At 48.6% G+C, this 21,937-nt stretch overlaps 6 protein-coding genes across 6 annotated transcripts; 3 read left to right on the plus strand and 3 right to left on the minus strand.

Moving 5' to 3' along the window:
• Positions 1–180: 180 nt before the first annotated feature.
• ARB_04624 (uncharacterized protein) lies at positions 181–1,423 on the minus strand (the record flags this gene model as incomplete). Its single annotated transcript, XM_003017695.1, has 4 exons — positions 181–540; positions 604–720; positions 787–1,305; positions 1,397–1,423. 4 exons carry the CDS (start codon positions 1,421–1,423, stop codon positions 181–183), a joined length of 1,023 nt encoding a protein of 340 aa, XP_003017741.1.
• Positions 1,424–4,523: 3,100 nt separating this feature from the next.
• ARB_04625 (uncharacterized protein) lies at positions 4,524–7,861 on the plus strand (the record flags this gene model as incomplete). Its single annotated transcript, XM_003017696.1, has 4 exons — positions 4,524–4,908; positions 5,042–5,079; positions 5,150–7,677; positions 7,753–7,861. The coding sequence occupies 4 exons, from the start codon at positions 4,524–4,526 to the stop codon at positions 7,859–7,861; spliced, it is 3,060 nt and encodes a 1,019-aa protein (XP_003017742.1).
• Positions 7,862–12,279: 4,418 nt separating this feature from the next.
• On the plus strand, positions 12,280–14,281 carry ARB_04626 (uncharacterized protein; the record flags this gene model as incomplete). Its single annotated transcript, XM_003017697.1, has 6 exons — positions 12,280–12,618; positions 12,712–12,766; positions 12,875–12,912; positions 12,974–13,207; positions 13,230–13,761; positions 13,851–14,281. 6 exons carry the CDS (start codon positions 12,280–12,282, stop codon positions 14,279–14,281), a joined length of 1,629 nt encoding a protein of 542 aa, XP_003017743.1.
• A 371-nt stretch (positions 14,282–14,652) lies between these two features.
• On the minus strand, positions 14,653–15,205 carry ARB_04627 (uncharacterized protein; the record flags this gene model as incomplete). Its single annotated transcript, XM_003017698.1, has 2 exons — positions 14,653–14,961; positions 15,050–15,205. The coding sequence occupies 2 exons, from the start codon at positions 15,203–15,205 to the stop codon at positions 14,653–14,655; spliced, it is 465 nt and encodes a 154-aa protein (XP_003017744.1).
• Positions 15,206–19,191: 3,986 nt separating this feature from the next.
• Positions 19,192–19,867, minus strand: ARB_04628 (uncharacterized protein; the record flags this gene model as incomplete). Its single annotated transcript, XM_003017699.1, has 3 exons — positions 19,192–19,374; positions 19,526–19,681; positions 19,817–19,867. The coding sequence occupies 3 exons, from the start codon at positions 19,865–19,867 to the stop codon at positions 19,192–19,194; spliced, it is 390 nt and encodes a 129-aa protein (XP_003017745.1).
• Positions 19,868–20,057: 190 nt separating this feature from the next.
• Positions 20,058–21,030, plus strand: ARB_04629 (uncharacterized protein; the record flags this gene model as incomplete). The annotated part of the gene is made up of 3 exons (XM_003017700.1): positions 20,058–20,120; positions 20,279–20,615; positions 20,681–21,030. The coding sequence occupies 3 exons, from the start codon at positions 20,058–20,060 to the stop codon at positions 21,028–21,030; spliced, it is 750 nt and encodes a 249-aa protein (XP_003017746.1).
• Between the last annotated feature and the right edge of the window lie 907 nt (positions 21,031–21,937).

Genomic DNA, 21,937 nt, shown 5'->3' on the forward strand with positions numbered 1-21,937 from the left:
TTTTGGAACGAGATCAAAGAAAAAAGGGAGAAACATAGAGAGGGAAGAAAGAAGAAGGGGCAAAAAAAGAATATAATTATCATCAAGAGGCATTAAACAACCCAACCAAATAACAAAACTTTGAGCGAAAGGGGGGGGGAAGGGGGAAAAGATAAAAAAAACACAGATAGAAAATAAAAATCACTTCCTCAACTGCTCCCTCTCAACTTCATACATAAAATCGAAATAGGACTTGTCAAAATGATGAACACGTACGTATCCGTCTTCTCCGCCAGACGCATAGCCAACGCCGGCAGGGTGGACGGCGATCGTGTTCAGGGGACCGAAGTGACCCCTGACACGGCCGATCTCGTCCTCGAATATCTTGTGGTAGAATCGGGCCTCAAACTTTCCTTGTCTGGCGGAGGTGGTAGTCACGTCCATGGCAGCCTGGCCACCACCGAGCACGACGAAGTCCTTCTTTGCCGTTATGGCTGCTGTGTTGAGAGGGGTATCGGCAGTGTAGGTCTTGAGGATTTCGAGGGTGCTTGATGAGAGGATCTACGCAGGTTAGAATGACGACAAATACGGTAACTGTAGAGGGAAATAAAAAGTGAGACGCACCTTGGCCGATTTGTCGGAGCAGGCGGTGATGAAGTATGTCCTGTCAGCGGAGAACTGAAGATCAGTGATCTTGCAGTCGAGCTCGTGTGCCTGAACGTTTTCTAGCTGGTCGCCGGTCTGTACACCCCGTTAGATACTTGTAAGTCTCAAAATTATAAGACTAATCGAGTGAGTGATTTTTACCTTTGCGTCGTACTGACTGATGCTTCCGTCCTCGTGTCCAGCAATAATGTATTTCGCCAGGTAACTCCAGCCAGCAACGGTGGCCTTGCTCTCCTCGCAAGTGATTTTCAAGATGGGTTCGTCGGCCTGCTCGTGGAGGTTGTTCCCCTCACCGTCTCCATATGCAATATCGAAAACAACGATGGTGCCCAGGTAGCCCATTCGCTTCTCTGTAACCGCCAACAGCTTCGATCCATCGGCAGAGAACTCGACCCGCTTCACGGCCGTAGGGAAGTCCCATGTCTTAACGCACTCGCCGGTCTTGATGTTCCATAGCTTGACTGTGTTATCTGCCGCTCCCGAGGCGAGCAGTACGGTGTTGGGGCTTGGGTCAATGGTCCATAGCGCACCCTGATGGCCAGAGTAGGTGCCTAGTCGCTCGCCGTTCGCATAGTACCAGACACAAATGTTCTTATCCTTGGCTACCGAGAAAAGAAGATCGCCGTCCCGTGAGAACTTGATCTGGGTCAAGGATCGTTCCTAGAGGCGCTGGGTTAGCTGCCACTGCGAATCTTGAATTTGCGTGGGGGGTGACGCTAAGAGAGGTGGACGAGATAAAAGGGACACGAACATGACCCTGGAGAAGGATTGGTCTCATTCTGTGTGAAGTATTTAATACGACCGTAGATATGTATGCAGCGAATCCGTCTTCGTGGCTCCGTGTACGGTTCTGGCCTTGTTAAATTTGGACTTGCGCTTCGTCTTCGCCTGCGACTTTTCTGACTCTTGATATTTTTGTTCGCCCACACAGAACTTTTACATCATGGCTGACTAATACGGACTTTTGTTATTCCCCTAAACTGGTCCGTGCACGCAGGGCGGCATAATTACCTAATGCTCTGAAAAGACGAAACCGCAGGCAGGAGAGAAAAGGCGAATTTTTTGGCTGTGAGACAGACAGAAGTCGGGGATTCTGCGCAATGGTCCTTCGTTTGTACGGCGCGAGTGTCGCTTTACCAATATTTCTGTCGACTACTAGACCAAGTCATCGTCGACAACTGAATTCCAGATCATTCACAGGTGACTCTGCAGTATGAACTCGTCTTAGAGTACTTTGCCCCATACCGTCAGACAAAAAAAAAAAAAAAAAAAAAGAAACCAGCAAAGGGGGGTATATGTATACGTATATATACGTATAATAAAACATTACGAGGCATATGGGCCATGGAGGAACAGAGGGGGGTAATAGGTATCTTTGTGCCTCCATTTCCCTTGATTTTATCCCCGCATCTCCGCTAATAAATACTCGTGGGTAAAAGCATCCCATACCACACAGGTGCCAATACCAAACATTACAAGAAACTTTCGGCCTCGCCCCGCGTTTTATAAGCCCTATCTCTCTCTGATATCGTAGCGTTTTAATTCTGGAGATGAATGGTGCTGTTGCCATTACTGATTCACAAGGTAGTATACAAATGACTTCAAAATGTCGGCTGTATGCTAGTAACTAGCCTCGGCAAGGTTCTGACTCGTGTTATATTGGTGTACGAAGATATATTACCAATTAATATATTGATGCATATCGGGAACAGCCAAGAGGCTCCTCAGTTTGATAGCTACCTTGATCGTCTCGCTTAATTAGATTCCTTTCTGCTGACTATACTTCACTTACTTGAAGTTACTTCACTTCAAGAAGAAATTAAACAAAGCAACGTCAAGTTTTTGGCATGAATATCAATTAATATTCAAGTTCCACTGAGCCGGATGATAAGCATTACCTTTTGCAGTGACATGGCATCCAGGCAGCACCTTAAAAGTCCTTATCTAGCAGTTACCCATGAACTTTATTTAACGGATCCAATATTATGGAGTACTACATATGAATGTTATTTATAAGTTAGTGGTTGACATATTAATAAAACCTAACAATGAAATCTCTGTACCGATAAAAACTCTCTAGACGCGTAAGATGACTAATTGCAGATAGTTCTTGCACTAAAACTTTAACTGGATGCGGACCGCCCCGTAAACCTTAAAATATAAGTTCAATAAAATTTCAAATTGGCCTAAATGCCGAGTTTAACTGACTGAACCTAGCGGCGTAAAGTCCGTTAAGCGAAGATATTCTAATAATAGATCATTGGAAAACCTTACTAGCGCTAATTAAAATATAAGTGTGATGCCAACCCTCGGTTAAGGTGGACAAGGGGGAATAATTCAAGTTTCTCGATGATGGTTCTCGTAGAATGAGGATGGGGAAAGCAGGAGGAGAAACAAGGAGAATAGTCTTAATCCATCAAATGATGGCTGAGAAATGTGAGCCACTTAATGCCTAAGAGAGGCGTAAAGCGTCATACGGGTCGAGATAGGAAGATGGAGTTTGTATCTGACAGGTTTTAACACTTGGAAATAATGAGGCATATAGAAAAGACCTATACATTACTTCAGGTAGTAACGCAACCACCATTCTGCATACCTTTTCCGCTAGATATTGTGATTCCAGAAATATACAAGGCTTGCCTGGTTGCTTTTCATAGAGCAGGCCCACAGAATAAACTAGCCAGCCAGGGCGGACAACTAGAAATAAAAAGAGGGAGATGAGAAATGTCTGAGCTCTGTATACATTCTTTGTAGTTGATAAAGCTTCAGGAACATTCAGTATGACTTAATTCCTCTTCGATGAGGTCTCCAAGAAAATTAATCCCTTCTACTTCGCGGTATATATACTCCCATATGAGTAGTGATTGAATCAATCAAGTAACTGAAGGTAGTTTCTATAATCTTGAAGGTCCGTAACTCTGTACCATTGCATTGTGCTACCATGGAAAGGGTATGTCAGCTTAGGTTATGTCCATGCTGTGTCTCCACAATTAGACTCGGGGTTGTCAAAGAGGCTAGATATTGCTGTATAGAGGGGTGCACTCAAGTAATACAGGTGCATTGTGTTGATCTAATTCTTTTGGGTATACATGAGCCAAGAATTCTGCAACTGCAATAACCGCCAAGGGGATAGTTATCACTCTGAGGGCAAAGTCAAAGCTTTCATTTTGTGTCTTTTCTGGTCTTAGTCCTGTAACGAATGATGTTGACGTGGATATAACCGATACTCGACAGATATACAGGGGTAAAAGAAGAAAGGATGGTATATAATAGCAGGAATATGAAGGGGCCTTCCCCTAGTGTGGCGATAGCAGACGAGGACAGCTCGGTTGCTGCGGGAGATGTGGAGTAGCCAGAGACGATCATTGACTTGCCGAAGCAATAACTGATTGCCTTTCCATAAAACAAGATAGTCATGACTTCTAGCTGGCGATAAGGACCGGCTACCTTGATAAGTGTGCCTTTATTGTATGATAAGCCCGGGCAGCTGCTGGTGGTTGAGTAGCTAACTTAGCTGTAGGGCGTTAGCTGGTTAACTAGTTAATTAACTACCTTCTGAGATGCATGCAGCCTGTCGGTCAATCAGCGTGGCTGCCACCAGGCGCAGCGCCGTCAAGGACTGTGCACTCTTGCAAGCAGAAGTAGACAGTGCATCATCTAATCTCAGCATCTTGATCTGTGCACCGAGTAACACACTATCTAATCTACATCTACCCGTAGTTTGAGCCTCAGGGGCGGGCTTTATCTTATCAGTCAGAATTTTCACCTCAACGACGGCGAGACAAAGAGGCGCGCCATCATGAAGCCCAGAAGAGCCGACCGAAGAGAATAACCCAGCGCTGACGACGACGAAGAGCCTAAAAGATGCCAGCAGCGGCATGCCTCGTCCAGTCCTCCCGCCCGCTTCTTCGCTGCTGTGCCGGCGGCCTCTCCTGCGCCTGACTGCTGCTGCTGCCGCAGCCTCCCTGTCGCCGGCCCCGCCCGTCCTCGCCCTCTCCAACTACTTCAGCTCGTCTCCCCGCGCCGCCTCGTCGCTCCCGCTTCCTCTTCCTCTCGCTCCTCCGCCCTCGCTCTCGTCTTCCGCACCGCCATCGCCAGACCAAGCACCCTTCGCCCGACAGTCGACCACCGCCGCAGCCATGGGAGCCTCCAAGATAGACGGCACTGCCATCGCAAAGGCCATCAGAGAACGCCTCAACGGCGAAATCAAGGAGACCCAGAAGACGAACCCGCGCTTCAAGCCCTCCCTTGTCATCTACCAAGGTGAGCCCTTCTCCTGCGGATAATTACTGAGTGCACAAGTATACTGACTGCAATGGAACAGTGGGCGACAGGTCGGATTCTAGTATGTCTATTCTGATAACCGCCACATCGACGTGACTTGCTGACCGGACAGGTACCTATGTTCGCATGAAGCTCAAGGCTGCCGAGGAAGTATGCTCTTTCATCCGCACATCTATCTACTCTCTATTGCGTACGCCTTCATACTGATACAGTAGTCCAGGCATCCATTATCTGCACACACGTCCAATTGCCAGTGGACACCCCTCAGTCTGATATCCTCGCCCGTATCACATCTGACAACAATGACCCCTCCGTCCATGGCATCCTGGTTCAGCTACCTCTGCCAGACCACATGTCCGAGCATGCTGTTACCTCTGCTGTCGCTCCTGAGAAGGATGTGGACGGTTTTGGTACCTTGAGCATCGGCGAGCTGGCCAAACGTGGGGGGAAGCCAACCTTCATCCCATGCACGCCGCAAGGTGTCATGGAGCTGCTATACGCTAGCGGGGTCGAGATTACTGGCAAGCACGCTGTTGTTCTTGGGCGTAGTGATATTGTTGGCAGTCCTGTCAGCTATCTGCTCAAGAACGCTGATGCAACGGTCACTACATGCCATTCCAGGACGAAGAACGTCGAAGAGATCATCAAGACGGCAGACATTCTGGTCGCGGCCATTGGGAAGCCAGAGTTCGTCAAGGCTGACTGGCTCAAGCCTGGCGTGGTGGTTATTGATGTTGGGACAAACTACATACCTGATGACACCAAGAAGTCTGGCCAGCGACTGGTTGGTGATGTCGACTATGCAGCCGCCGTTGAAGTGGCATCACAGATTACTCCCGTTCCCGGCGGTGTAGGTCCAATGACAGTAGCCATGTTACTGCAGAATGTTGTCAAGTCTGCGCGCTTCTACTTTGACAAGGAGCGCAGCCGCACCATAAACCCCCTATCCATTACCCCCAAGTCACCCGTACCCTCTGATATCGCCATCTCTCGGTCCCAGAAGCCAAAGCCAATCACCCAGATTGCCTCGGAAGTAGGCATCGCACCTCATGAACTCGAACCTTATGGCCATACCAAGGCCAAGGTCAGTCTCGACGCCCTCTCCCGCTTGGGGCATCGTCGAAATGGTCGATACATCCTCGTCTGCGGTATTACACCCACTCCCCTCGGAGAGGGCAAGTCTACCACTACTATGGGCCTCACCCAGGCTCTTGGAGCCCACTTGAACCGCGTGGTGTTTGCCAATGTTCGCCAGCCTAGTCAAGGCCCAACGTTTGGTATCAAGGGAGGTGCCGCAGGTGGTGGATACAGCCAGGTTATCCCTATGGATGAATTCAACCTGCACTTAACAGGAGATATACATGCCATCACTGCTGCGAACAACCTGTTGGCCGCCGCCCTGGAGACCCGTATGTTCCACGAAGCTACCTCACCCGACGCCGGCCTGTACAAGCGTCTTGTTCCCACAAAGAAGGGCAAGCGTGAGTTCCAGCCGATTATGTTCCGTCGGTTGAAGAAATTGGGCATCACAAAGACTGACCCCAACGAACTTACTCCCGAGGAGATCAAGAGATTTGCCAGACTGGACATTGATCCAGAAACCATTACCTGGCGCCGTGTCCTAGATGTCAATGACCGTCATCTACGTACCATCACCGTCGGCCAGGCTGCTACCGAGAAGGGCCATACCAGACAGACCGGCTTTGATATCTCCGTGGCCTCGGAATGTATGGCCATTCTCGCTCTCAGCAACGACCTGGCTGACATGCGTGAGCGACTGGGCCGCATGGTCGTTGCATCATCCCGCTCCGGTGAGCCAGTTACTTGTGACGACATTGGTGCTGGAGGCGCCTTGACCGCCCTCATGAAGGACGCAATCAAGCCAAATTTGATGCAGTCTCTCGAGGGTACTCCTGTATTCGTGCATGCCGGCCCCTTTGCCAACATTAGCATCGGTGCCAACTCGGTGGTGGCCGACAAGCTGGCCCTCAAGCTGGCCGGTACCGAACCAGATGAAGACCACGACTCCTCCACTGGCTTTGTAGTGACCGAGGCCGGCTTCGACTTCACCATGGGTGGCGAGAGATTCTTTAACATCAAATGCCGCTCTTCGGGCCTTGTGCCAGACACAGTCGTCATTGTTGCTACTGTCCGAGCACTAAAGGTCCACGGCGGTGGACCGGATATTACCCCTGGTGCTGCTCTGCCAGAAGCCTACAGACAGGAAGACACGGAGCTGCTACGAAAGGGCTGTGTGAACCTGCGCAAGCACATCAGCAATGCCAAACGCTACGGAGTGCCTGTGGTGGTAGCCATTAACGTCTTCGAGACAGACACCGCTGCCGAACATGCCGTTATCCGTGAGGAGGCAATTGCAGCTGGTGCCGAGGATGCAGTGCCAGCTAACCACTGGGCCATGGGCGGCAAGGGAGCCGTTGACCTGGCAGAAGCGGTGATCAAGGCATCCTCTCAGCCCAAGAACTTCTCTTTCTTGTACGGACTGGAGGGAAGCGTGCAAGAACGCATCACCACCATCGGTCGGGAGATGTACGGCGCCAGCGCGGTCGAGTTCAGTGAGCTTGCTGCACGCAAAGTTGAGACGTATGAGAAGCAGGGCTACGGCAATCTACCTATCTGCATTGCCAAAACTCAGTACTCTCTCAGCCATGACCCAGCTCTTAAGGGAGCCCCAGAAGGCTTTGTGATTCCTATCCGGGATGTCAGGCTTGCTGTCGGTGCTGGATACTTGTAAGCTCACCTTCCATTCCTATCAGGTTTTTTTTTTTTTTTTTTTTTTTTTTCATAGCTAATTGGAACACATAGATACGCCCTTGCAGCGGACATCCAGACAATTCCCGGACTTCCTACTGCACCAGGCTACCTGAACGTTGATGTTGACGCCGAGACAGGTGAGATTGATGGACTCTTCTAGATGGTGAACTAGTAGAGGAAAGAAAGAGAGGGCTACTTCAACGTGTCTTCATCTCGATAGAAGTAAAGAAGTAAATACGGCTTCATTTAGCATAGATATATGAAGGTCTCCCCTATAACTCCTCGGCAGTACTATACAAATTCATATATTCGTTTACTGTTCAAAATTTTCAAAACTCCAAACTGCCATGTCTCAAACTGACAAGAATAATGGTGACGAAGTTCTACACATAGTAAATCAGGTAGGATTACGTTATACCTTCAGCAAAAGACGTTGAAGTGAAAAGGGAAAAGAAAAGATTGTTTATCTGGATATACTTCTGGAAGCATTGCTCTTTTGGGAAACTATCTTTACAGTATATCTATCTAGGTACGGTATTACGGTCATTGGCACTGGTATATGTCCAGCTGATTTGAAAAGGGAAAGGAGATACAGGAACCACTAGATATTCTGTCAATATTGATCTTCACTGCGTAGTACAAGGATTTGACATCGAAGGGTTGTTCAGGATTGAGTCATCATGGTGGTAGTAGGTACATGTGCAGGTAGAGTCGTTGGTCATTGGTACTATTTGACCTGGCTGATGGCGTTTTCTTATTATTACTCATAGCCTTTTATGGTAGTCTATGCGTAGTTGTTGGTAAAATACTATCTAATAATTAACAAGCTGCTAGCATTGAAAACGGGTAGGACCAGGAAAGAAGATCGCTGTTTAGTAAAACGTTGGATATTTCCATTAGGAAACCTGCAGGAGCCCAGCACAAAAAGTGTCGTCTTGCCCGGTAACCTCCCTGGAAAAGAGGCCGTCGCAGCTTTCTCTTTGCAGGATATACCTGGGGTCCTATAATATGTTTTGTGCTGAAATACATAGACTCTGGGATTGACTGGATGAGGCGGCAGTAAACTTTCGCCGCGGCTCCACACTTAAGGTATTAGTTAACAAGGCGGGGTGTTGACCCACCCGTGCCGCATAAAGACTTCATAAAAATATGAAGATTATGTATGTGTAGGGGTACGCAGCAAGATGAACAAGGGAAGGAGTAATATGAAAAATTACATCAAATTTATGCATATAGGTGTGGAACTAGATAGCATACCGAGAGGTATTTCTCTCAATCTAGCCAATTAGCACGCTCTCGGGGAATTCCATACTCTTCTATGGTTACAGTTTCTCTATATTCTAACTCTAATATCTGCGGTTCAATTGTGTTTTTTAAACTGCCTGCTTTACGCTTTATTTACCATTGTTATTTAATCCTATTATTTTTATCAAGTTCTTATCTAGCTAGTTATATATTTTATCTTCTAGCAATATCACCAATGCAGCTCTCCAGGATAGCAAGTGAGTGTTGAAATGCACCCTCACACAAGCATGACACAGTGTGACAAGCCTGAAGCTATATCAACATACCTTCCAGCTTCTGAGTACCCCTTCTGGCTCTAAATTATATCTGGCTCTTATAGCCGTCAGTCTTGGGGTATTTTTAACAACCCTGATATTTCGAAATTGCATCCCCTTTCCCTCATGTCATACAAGAATGTAGCCGCTCACTCGAATATCTCTTCCCAGGACAGTATCATTGTTGCCACAGCCATACCGCATATTATGGATGAATTCCACTCCCTCAAGGACGTTGGATGGTATAGCAGTATCTACTTGATGACTGAGCAGCTTTCTCGCTTGTCCCTATACTCGGTCCACATCTAAGCGCCTTATTATCCTTACCTTGGTCACAATTGCCCGCGCGCTTGCTTCTACTGCTAGCCCCGTATTAGGCGGGGCACTCACCCAGCACGTAACCTGGCATTGGACATTTTATATAGACTTGCCGTTTGGTGCCGTCATTTGGATTACCTTCCTTCTCTCCGTCACGCCGCCTAAACACGAAAGATGAGTCCACGTTCTCTGACTTTCTGTTTGGCCTGACAGCCTTAGCACCTTCTGTTACTTGCCTCCTCTTAGCCCTATAATGCGGTGGCACTACCTACCCCTGGAGTGACCCTCACATGATTGCACTGCTGGTCATCTTTGGTGTCTTCGGGCTTGCATTCATTGACATCGAGATCTGGCAAGGGGGGATGCGTTGCTATCCTCCCGAATGCAATTTCACCCAGCGACCGGTTTCGTATGGTTCATTTTACAGATTCTGCACGAGTAGAGCTATCTTCGTGCTCACCTTCTACCTCCCTGGGTAATACACTCCTTTGAAATAGCTCCAGCTTTCGACCTTTGGCACTCTACTGATTGTGAGATTGCAGGTGGTTCCAAGGAGTTAAGGGTACTAGCCCATTCACATCAGCAGTGCAGACCCTTCCGTGGCTCATTACAAGTGCTCTTACCATGCTTGTTGGTGAGCAGTCATTGCTAAGCTGGGCACCCTGAAATTTGGATGCTCGTCGGATCCGCCTTTGGTGCCGTTGGTTCCGGCCTCTTCACCACATTTAAGCCCGACACATGCACAGGCCAGTGGGTTGGCTATCAGATTATATTTGCAATCGGGTCAGCCTTGTTCAGTGTAACCCTCATTATGGTCGTACAGGCTGCGATCACACCGAAGGATGTTCCAATCGGCTGTAGCATGTCCATGTTTGTGCAGGCGATGGGCAGGTAAGTTTTCTTTCGGTTTCTACCTCCTGACACCAAGATGGCAGTTCTGGGCGCTATCAAAGATTCCCTAGTAGACTCATGGCGTCTGCCGATAGTCTAGAGAATTTCTGTTGTTGGCGCCATGCCGATGCGATACCGCGGGTCCAAGTCAAAAGGACACGGCTCAGGATAACCTTGAACGCAAGTATGTGCCCCACATATGGCACCCAAGCTCTAGAGCTGTGGAATTACTGCTTCTTAGCTGCCTTTGTGTTTGAGTCTGGGTTCCCTTTTCGGACAACAAGTCAACCGCTTCCCGCTAATCTGTGGTAGGGCGATACGGTGTTAACATACAATAGAATATTCGGACCTGAGACGAGGATAGAGCGTTGAACTCAACTGAGGTGCTTGGGTAATATTATTGTTTATACAAGGTGTATCATTCTGTCAAGGAGGGGTATCAATAATAGTACTTGTATTGAAACTGCCTGTGCCCGTCAACACATCCTCTTTTTTTTGATGTCGTCAAAGCAGTCAAACCTTATCCCGCGAGAGACAATGACTAAGCTGGCTAGACCCCTCGCTGACAAAGTCCTGCTGAGTAATCCTCCGCCTGGAGTAGCCGGCGCTACCTTTTCGGCCCTTGCGTCTCCCTTGTCTTCCTGCCCTTGCCCTTGCTCCTGCATATAGATCCTTACTCAGGAGTGACCAGTGCCTGATGCTGGAGCTCCCCCTCTCGGAGCCTGGCCGAGTTGACTGTCGTATGTATGTAGTTCGTCGCATCCATGAACTCCAGGAGAATTCCCGCAGAGAGACTGCCTCCGTAGTAGTCAAAAAGGCCAACGCACGACGAAGAGGGACAACAGAGAGGAATAACTGACTAAGCAGCCAGAAGAGCCGAGAGCCGGACGGGCGGAGAAAGATGCTCCGTCGCCCCCGCGGAGGGGTAGCTTAGTCATCATAGAGTTTCCCGGCGAGGCGGAAAGCCGACGGAGCAAGATGCGCCGCGGCTACTTGGGGCACGCAGGTCGAAGCAGCGAGTTGGCCTACATAACAGTCGTAGAGAAGCTGCTGTGTTGATATTTAGTGCTAAGACACATACCTAGGAGATAACTGGAACACGTCCATTACATCCCAGAGCCAGGTGTGCCTGCGGAGAGACAGACAGGTAGAGCCGGACTTTGAAGGAGACGCCCCACGAAACAGCCGGTGCAGCGAGCCAGGGGGGGAGCTCCAGAAGCCTAGTTGGTTACTTTGCCTTGCATGGGCAGTCGGCCGACTTTGCGGGCGTTCGTCTTGATCTCGAAATTGCCGAAAGCCCCAGAACGGGATATCTCCTCTTCGTTGTCAATGTATACAATTTACTGCTACTCTTGATATCCGGGCACTCCTCCGCCTTGATCAATATATAACAACATCTAGGGCTTTGCTATCTCCGGACCAACCAAAATCGCGGCATTAAAGCTCAACCCGCCGGATATACACACACAGACAGACCAAACTCCACTCAAGATTTTTCCTACCTTTCCGCATACCGACATCCCATCACCACCCCCAACCACTTCTAGCGCCTTATCCACCGGAGGATCTGACAGGGCAAAGCTAGTTAACTGGCTAGCTGCGAGAGAAGACGCTGAAACTTGCACATCTCCCCACCACCAAGCATATTCGCCGTTCTTTGCATCCGCCGCACCACCAACGCCGGAGACCACGAAGGAATAGGGGAAAAAAAAAAAAAAAAAAAAAAAAAAAAGAAAGGAACCAGAAACGAAGCTGTACTCCGTATAAGAAAAATCCAGCCAAAAAATATAACTAATAGAAGTGTGTTAACATGGCTGCTGTTCGGCTTACTTCCGGCCATTTCCGCCAGGGTTGCTGCTGGGTTATCCGCTCCCGCTGCCAGCCCACCTGCGCCTCCGCCTCTTCGTCCTCTGTATTAAACACGGGGAGTCGCTCTTTCTCGACGGTCGTGGGAAGGCCTGCATCTATATCTGCGTCTTTGTCTTCTCTGTCTTCGTTGTCTTCGTCTGCATACGTGCGTCCTGCGCTGCCGAACGCTCTTGCTCACCAGTCTCTTGTCCACGGAAGAAACCCCTACACACGCAACATGTCGGCTGCCAGGCGGAAGATCGTGGTCAAGAACCCGATCGTCGAGCTCGATGGTGATGAAGTATGTCTTATCTTACCTTTTTTTTTTTTTTTTTTTTTTTTTTTTTTTTTTTTTTTTTTTTTTTTTGGCAGACAATGGCTGACCGTTGAGTAGATGACCCGAATCATCTGGCAGGATATTAAGGACAAGGTATGTTGTTCATGTCCCCGTACATAAACATATTTTTCATAGATCCCTGTGCTAACAGTTCATAGTTCATTACACCGTTAGTATTTTCGAGATAGTTCGAGGGGAGGTACCATTGGCTAATATATAGGCAGATACCTTGAAGTTGACCTCAAGTACTATGACCTCGTAGGTTTAGCAAATAGGCTCCAGTGACTGCTGGAGAAACAATTGGCTGACATTGGTATAGGGCCTTGAGTATCGTGATCAGACAGACGACCAAGTCACTGTTGATGCCGCAGAGGCCATTAAGAAGTATGGCGTTGGCGTCAAGTGTGCCACCATCACCCCTGACGAGGCTAGAGTGGAGGAGTTCAAGCTGAAGAAGAGCAAGTCTACCACTCCGGGCTATATATTCTATCCCGTCTTGCTAACACCCTACCTCAGTGTGGCTATCTCCCAATGGAACCATCAGAAACATCCTGTAAGGCACTACCATTAAGCAGCAGAAGCGCGTAGGGAGATTGCTAACACACTGCAGAGGAGGAACTGTCTTCCGTGAACCCATTGTCATCCCTCGCATTCCTAAGCTCGTCCCCGGCTGGAAGAAACCGATCATAATCGGCCGTCACGCTTTCGGTGATCAGTACCGGGCCACAGACCGCCTCATCCCCGGTCCTGGCACCCTCGAGCTCGTTTACACACCCGCCGGCGGAGAGCCAGAGCGCATCCAGGTATATGACTTCAAGGGCCCCGGTATTGCACAAACACAGTACAACCTCGATGAATCCATTCGAGGATTCGCACATGCCAGTTTCAAGCTGGCTAGCCTTAAGAGCCTGCCCATGTACATGAGCACCAAGAACACTATCCTGAAGAAGTACGATGGCCGTTTCAAGGACATCTTCCAGGAGATCTACGATAAGGAGTACAAGGCCGACTTCGAGGCCAAGGGTATCTGGTATGAGCACCGTCTCATTGACGACATGGTTGCTCAGATGATCAAGTCTGAGGGAGGCTATGTCATAGCCATGAAGAGTAAGCTTGATCTCGTTCCCTTTGGTTTCAGCATGAGGTGATGGGTATAAGAGCAGGTATGTGGTGGTATATGGTGTTAACTTGACTAGACTACGACGGTGACGTCCAATCCGATATCGTTGCCCAAGGTTTCGGCTCTCTCGGACTCATGACCTCTACCCTGACCACCCCTGACGGTGATGCCTTCGAGTCTGAAGCTGCCCATGGCACTGTCACCCGCCACTATCGCGAACACCAGAAGGGTCGCGAAACCTCTACCAACCCCATCGCATCTATCTTCGCCTGGACCCGAGGCCTGGTTCGTCGCGGCCAGCTCGACGAGACTCCAGAGGTTGTTAACTTTGCTGAGCAGCTTGAGCGTGCTTGCGTTGAAGTCGTTGATATTGAAGGCATCATGACCAAGGATTTGGCCTTGGCATGCGGAAAGAAGGATAGAGAAAGCTGGGTTACCACCAAGGAGTACCTTGCTGCTGTCGAGAGACGGCTGCAGAAGAATTTGGGTGAGGAGACTAAGCTGTAGAAGTAGTTACGTAGTTTGTTAGATCTGGATAGATGGAATATATTACCAAAATCCTATTCTATTTCTTCACCGATTTGCCGGATTTCACAAGAGTTAACAATATTAACGACCATACGAGCACGATTTATTCCTCTATAACCGAAGCGATATGTATTCATTTCGTCAAATAAAAAAAAAACAAAAAAAAAAAAAAAGGCAGGACGAGCAATATGTCACGTGTGATGTTGTTTCTTTTCCTTTTCCACCAGAAAAATAACGCCAGCTAATTTGACCAGCAGGGAACGAAAGGTATAAAGGGGGGAAACAAAGGCAGTCATGAAGAAGCAGAGGCAGAGGCTAAGGAAAAGAGTAAACCGAAAAAATGAGTTGGTTTACTTCTTCTTCTTAGGGAACTTCTCCTGCCCAATCCCCGATCCACGCAATTTAACATTCAACACCCTCTCCATCGCGGCCAAAACTTTCTGGTCTGGAGCGGCAGTTCCACGCTCAAAGTCCTGGATGACCGAAACGGTAGTGTTGCACTTTGTAGCAAGTTCCTTCTGACTGAGCTTGATGCCTTCTTCGTTTCGGCGGCGCTTAATCGCATCTCCAACCTCGTGGCCAACTGTCTTGGGCTTCACGATTTCATCTGATCGATCGACCTTTGTCAAATGCTGACCTTCTACGGCTGGACGGCTAGCCTAAAGCGGGTGTTAGCTACATTTTTCCTTAAGAAAGATTTTTTCTATTCCTGCCTGTTGTCTGGCTAAGGGGGATGATGGAACGTACAGAGTTGCCAGTGGCGTACTTCTTCTCAGTGCCAACGATCATGCCAGAGCGTGCGGCGGCGTTAAGAGCAGAACGGCCCTTGACGACGGTCTCACGGGGCGCAGAGCCACCACGAGCGGCCTTGCCAATGATAGTGACGGAATCCCAGTCAGACATGTTGATGGACGTTTCTTATCGATAGTTATCCGTTGGGCTGATGCGGGGGAAGGCTGGTTTTGTTGATGAGGTACGCTCGAGAAATGAGTATCGCTAAATGCAACGCTTTTTTGAGAAAAGAGAGTAGTGGCTATTATGCGAAACCCAGGAGGGAAGAGTCGTATATAAGGACGAGCAGGAAAAGACGGTGATGCGGATGAGGATGAAGATTGAAGCCTGACAAGTGCCTGCGAGGGCTTAAAATATGACGAACGGCGAAAAGAATGTTCGAGAGTCCGATGGCGCTAAAGTCCGAAAGGAGTTTAAGACGCTGACTCAGCCATGCAGCACAGTTTTCACCGCCTCCCGATCCGGATGCCGGTACTGAGTCATCAGATTACTAAGCGTGACGCTTGTTACCGTCGTACGATAGAGATGGAATTCAAGGATGATAGTGATTAAACAGGGCGAAAGTACTTATAGCTACTCTGGGGTACTGGGTATATAACGGTCCAACCATTCTTCTCACAGCTTGTCTGACTTCCAGCCATGTTTCACGTACCGTGCAGCTATGAACAAAGCGGTAGCTAGGGTTAGTGAGATCCCAGCAAAGAGCTGAGCATATAAATATGACCCCTTTCCTAGTGTGACCAAACGACCTCCTATCGGGGCTCCTGTCAACGTCGCAAGAGCTATCAGTATAAATACCAATCCCACTCGTGAGGGAGAGTTGTTGCGGCTGTTCCCCATGAAACTAAAGACAGTTGGCAGGTAGAGACTCTGAATGGCTGCGGCAGCAAAACCATAGAAACATCCAGTCAGGTAGATGCTCGTTACCGAGTCAACGCCTATCCATGAAAATATGAAGGTCGCTGATACGAAGGCAAAGGGGATCACGGTGTTCAGAGGCCCGAGGCAGGCATCGCTTATTATACCAGGTATCAGACGGCCCAGCATATTGCAAGTGTTCATAGCTATGAGTAGGTTAAGTGACATCTGTGAGGTCATATTTAGGACATCTTGTCCAAATAACGATATCTAGATTCATTAGCACCGCATAGCTTAACATAACCTAAGGCTCGGAAGCAAACTTACAAAGTAGAAGCCAAAGTACACTCCCCAGAAGGAGAAAAACATTCCTATAAGCATGTTAGTTACCCGCGAAATATGGTAAAAGATCAACCACTACATACCGGCTGCCATCAATAAGTAAGAAACGTCCTTGAACATCGTCCAATCCATGGTGCTGCTAGAACTCCTTGGTACTCCGGGACGTTCTCGAATTATAATTAAAGGAAAGATCATGGTGATTATATTCACCAGTAATATAACTATAACTAGTCAGACCCACGGTTTGTTCATTTATAACCCCTTTTATTACTTACTCCGAAGAGTCCATCCGAAGCCAACCTTATGGATGGAATAATTAAATATAAGCGGATGTATCACGCCGCCTATGAAGCGTCATTAGCATAGGATCAAGGACCGATGAAGGCTTCGACTGACCAAAACTAGATCCTACAGCCGCCAGGGCTGTAGCAACCCCTAGGTTAGTAGAAAAATAGGTCGTGGTCACCGTGACTGCCGAAGTAAAAACAAGGCCCATAGAGCAACCCATGAGCACACCTTGCACCAGAAAGAACTGCCACCATTCTTTGCAGAAACCAGTTAGCAGGATCGTTACCATGAGACTGACAGCGCCGCCGCGGAAACAAAGCTTAAAGTAGCCCTTGCTGGTCAGGAGACCAACCAGAAGGAAGAGCCCGAAGTTAGCGAATATCTGAAATGATCCTATCCAGGCGATCTTGGATGGACTTGAAGTTCGCAGCAGGACTTTGGAATAGTAAGCTTGGAAAACACCAAATGCCTATCTCGATAGTTGAATTTAGTAAAGAGCTAGCCACGGCTAAATCAAGAGTGAAAAGGGTACGCTTATGAGATAGTTTACCATATTTAAGCCTCTGGTATTCATAAATGTAGATGTTAGTATGACGCAATTTTTGGGAGTGACCGTTTAGGCTGAACTTACAAGGTGTTGAAAGTGATGAAAAACCCCGAAGCAGCATGAGCCCATGCCATGAAACCACCATCTGGTGGCTCTGAACAGAATTCGCCTTGCTCCTCAGGAAAAGACGGGAACCTATCTCCCTTGCTTCGTTCAGCTACCCGGCGGATTTCCTTCAGTTGTCCATAGGACATTGGTTGATAGTGTGATATTCCGGGAAGATCAGCTGGAGTGATCGAGATCACAGAGTCAGGTCGAGGGCCTGGTCTCGTTCTAGGCACAGTAAGTCTAGAGGCAGGTCTTTGAACTTGCTCGTTGGCGTATCTCATGGAATACAGAGAACTTGGATCTCGGCCCCAGGGGCTGGGGGAATGAGAGGATGAAGCCACAGGTGAGCCGGCGGGCGACCTGGGCCGATTTATGATACCAGGGCAGTTTATATTTAACCCTTGTGGTTCTGTTGCTTGTAGCTGCTGTGGTAATGGGCGGGAAAAGTTCAAGGCGCTCCGCCTAGCAGCATTATTGCTATAACAGCCGTTCGTGAGGCTAGGCGGATTGCTACCATTATGCTGAAAGTCCATCGTCGTCCAGTGCGAGGAGACGTGTGTAGGTGTTTTTGGGTCCAAATAGGGATATACAGCCAAAGCTTCAGTCAAGGACTCGTAGTGGCAGACAGCCCAGCTTTGTCCTTCAGATAGACAAGAGACAAGATCTGCAAAAGAGTCAGGACAATGAGTTCCAGCTATATAGGGTATGAGGATAAATTCTGTTCACTTGGGGGGAATCCAGATTTCTACTTAGATATTCACATATCTTTCTCATCATCACTAGGCTGGGACTGCTAGTAACAAAGACAGTGCATTGTGGGGAGACATACAAGTGACTTCCTGTCCAAATGGGGACTATTAACAAACTCCAGCTTGCATATGGCATGGTAAATACCATCCTTCAAGTACTCCATAAGAGCATTTAACTTCACCAACAGACTGTGCCACAAATATTAGTGAAAAAAAAAAAAAAAAAGTGAATTATCCGTCTAATGGATAAAATAAAGGGGGGTGAGTTCACTCTCCTTGAATACCATCTACCACCAGCTATAAACAAATTTAGCAGGCCATCACAACTCTACCAATGATAGAAACATATACATCTTGATCCTTAAGACCAACCTTTGTTTGCAACAAAATCCTCAGCAAGTAAGGGGTAGTAGTATATGGAGGGTCATAGGCATTGTATGACAGGTTGGCCATCTCTTTGTGTCGAAAACTGGGAGTTTCCGCAGAGAACCGATCCTAAGTAGGTATCAACGCCTCCTCGCGCTTGTTCCTGGCTCGGCCCTCGCCCGGGACAGAGCGACAGTTAATTAACCAGTTAGTCTCCTCTCTCTCGAGGATGCAAGGTTGGTATAGTTATACCGCCCGGGCGAGAAGAGGTCGTGTGAGAGTGGCAACCCTGGGAGCGGTTACACTAACCAACATGGCCCATGCATGTTCCTGCATTAACGGCGGTCTTATCTGCCACCACAACCGCCTCTAAAAGACTGTCACTCCCAGCCGTGGTGTGAGGTAACCACCAGCAGCCATATCTGTCAACAACAGAATTGAAATCGGCCCACCGAACTTGTCAGGTTCCCGTAGCGGGGAAGAAACACGAGAAGTGGAGAGTGGACAGAGTTGATCGGGTCAACAAGCCGCCAATGCATCCTCCTTGTGTCTGGGCTATGCACGCTTGTAACTCGAGCGCACAAAGGAAGTCTCAGAGGCGAGCAAGTCGGCCTCCGCTTTGCATCGAACCAGCGTCTATCAAACGAAGATCCAGCGACGCAACGCAGCACTTCCCGTTCGTATAACTAACTAGTTCGTTACAGCGAAAACTGGCTGGCATCTCTGCCTGCTGCTCTGCTCTGAGGAATATGGCGGCCTGCTGTAACCGTGGGCGATCGCCGGGCTCAAGAGCGTCGTCGCGAAGTTGTCTCTCATGGAAGGTCGGGTCCTTGGCCTGGTCACCGGCTCCGCTTCTCCGTACTAGCCTTCCCACTCATCCACCCATCCACCCATCCACCAGTCCACTTTTCTTCTTCATAGAATATTATGATTGACTGTGATTTCCCTGTTCTTTCTTCAGCCTTTCGATGCTTGCTTTTTTCTCGCCGTCCTTCCTGCTGCTCCCGACGCTGGGCTTGTGGCTGAGCCAGGGGGGAAAAGAGTCAGATGACTCAGCATCACAAAAGCGGCGACACGAGCAAACCCGCAGGACGACCAGCCCAAGGAGGCCATTTTCGCTCGCCGCTTTAGCCGGTCTCTTTTACCTCCAGGGGTCTCCCTTCGTCTTCAAACATCCGCGTCGCCCTCGTCTGCATCCTCCTCCTCCTCCTCCTCCTCTTCTTCTTCCTTCTTCTTGTTCTTCTTCTCCTTCTTGTTGCTGGATCGGAAACCCGGTAGACAAGCAAGACGACGACCCGGCAGCTCGACAGAAAACAGGCGTCTCGTCTCCTGCGAACACGCCGCCTAGAAAACGACGAACGAACAACAAAAACGGACCCAAGACGATAACGATAAGAAGTTCACTAAAAAGGTCTGGATTGCACGTGAGTGCCACCTGATCAACTCTCAACCGCCATCAAGAACATCGAGAAGTTCTTCTGCAAAGCCGCAGCAAACCATCCACCAGACATCCATCCTCACCCACCATCCCTCCCCTCCATCGCCGTCTTGCTTCTCGCTGGGTTGTCTAGCAGTCCCAGCCGTCGTCTTGAAGCGAGAGCGAGACTCCCGTCCCTAATTTACGCATACTCTCCCCAAACACATCCTCGTTTGGACGTCGTTTCCGTCTCTCCGTGGGTAGAAAATACATTTACGGACGCACATGATGTCGAACCAAAACAACATCTCCATCGCCATGACCAACCGGTCTCTGCGGAACATCAAAACTGTTAGTCAATACCCTGCTCCCGCTGTCTTCCCGTCAGCAGATGGAATCTCCTGTGACCTGGCGTCGTTTGGGCCTGTTAGAGGGTGTTTACATCAGGACCTGTCTTTTCTTCCTACTTTTCTTGTCCACACACATATTGACGCTGGGAATTGACACAGGAACTCGAATTTCTTGCCGACTCCTCCGTTATCACTCCTGCACAGTTGTCATCCATCCTCGAACAGCTACCTAGTCAGACACAGCTGCACGCTCCATCACATCAGCCCGTTACTGAGTCAACATATTCCCCCCCAGCTGCCCAACTATCTCGAGTCAGCCTGAACGAGAAGGCTGAGAGCCCATACTCAAGCCCCCCGCCGCCGCCAACGTATTCTTCCGCTCCTCCCGTACTCTCTCTTGCTTCGGCTCTTTACGCCTATACTCCAACTGATGCCGGAGACTTGGCACTGCAGCCTAACGATCGAATTCAGGTTCTCGAGCATATGAACAATGATTGTGCGTAGTTTACATGCATATTGACAGTTTGCTCCCATAAGCACTGATGGCTAACTTACCTACAGGGTGGCGTGGTAGGAACGAGCGAACTCACCTTGAGGGTATCTTCCCACGAACCTACGTCAGCGTAATCGAGGAGAAACCCATCATCCATTCTCCCCAGCCCATCAGCTACAACAACATGCCCCTTGAGATATCACAGTCCGGCTCATCGTCCCATGGAAAAGTTCCTAGCAAATTCGAGGAGAACGGCAAGAAATTCGGAAAGAAAATGGGCAATGCTGGTAAGCTCTCTCTCTCTATTTTCAGTCGTCTACATAGACTGTTGTCACCGTTACTAACTCAAGGTCTCCGTGCAGCTATCTTTGGTGCTGGCGCCACCATTGGCTCAAACATTGTCAACGGTATCTTCTAACTCGGTCGTCTGTATTACACTTCATATACCTCAACAGAAGAGAGCAATACCTTTTTGCGTGTACGCATGCTGTGATTTGTGGGAATATTTTCGTTTTTTTTTTTTTTCTCTCTCCTTTTGGATTTACTTCGGGAAAGAGCGGGACTAAGAGTCCTGTTCACATCGGCGTTAACGCTACTGGGCGGAGTTTAACGGCTCGGAATCATTTTATCATCTTTTTCTTCTTGTGCTGGGTCGGCAATAAGAACCAACCCCGATATCTGGCCGGTATCCTTTGACGCCTACACGTCGACCCATCGAGAGGTTACTACTTAGCATTCGACACTTATAATACGAATGCATCCAGCATCAAAATTCCATATCATTCTGGACTCGTTTGGATCTATGAATCTATCAACGCCTGTCTGCTTTGATCATAGCCTTCAATCGGGCTATCATTCGATCTGACAGCGTATTTACCCACACGTCTTATAAGGATGATGAGCCTGGGGAAGCTACATACCGGCACACTACACGTGGCTGGGCTGGGTTGGGATGGACCAGGCTTCCTTTGATCATGCTACCACCACTTTTCTCTATTCTTCACTTCTTTTGCCGTTTCCGTTTGATTTTGAACTTTTTTCCACCCATTCTTGCTATAGACCCTTTTTCTCCCTCTTATCTTCTACAACCCCTTTTCATATATCAACTTCTTGTCTTTACCTATTGCTCCCCATCTTTTCTTCAGCATGTGGACTGGCTTGATACCTGTCTATGCCTCTTACCAGCTTGGATGTATGGTTTGCTCTTCTAAACTGGCTTACCCTATAGTAACTGACACGCACGGCACTTCTTTTCTTTTGTATCATGACAAACATGCTGCTCTTATACCTGACCAAGCATTACTCCTCCGACATTCCTTTTCGTG

Source organism: Trichophyton benhamiae (genome assembly GCF_000151125.1).
Source record: "Trichophyton benhamiae CBS 112371 chromosome Unknown contig01293.0, whole genome shotgun sequence".
NCBI classification, from domain to species: Eukaryota; Fungi; Ascomycota; class Eurotiomycetes; order Onygenales; family Arthrodermataceae; genus Trichophyton; species Trichophyton benhamiae.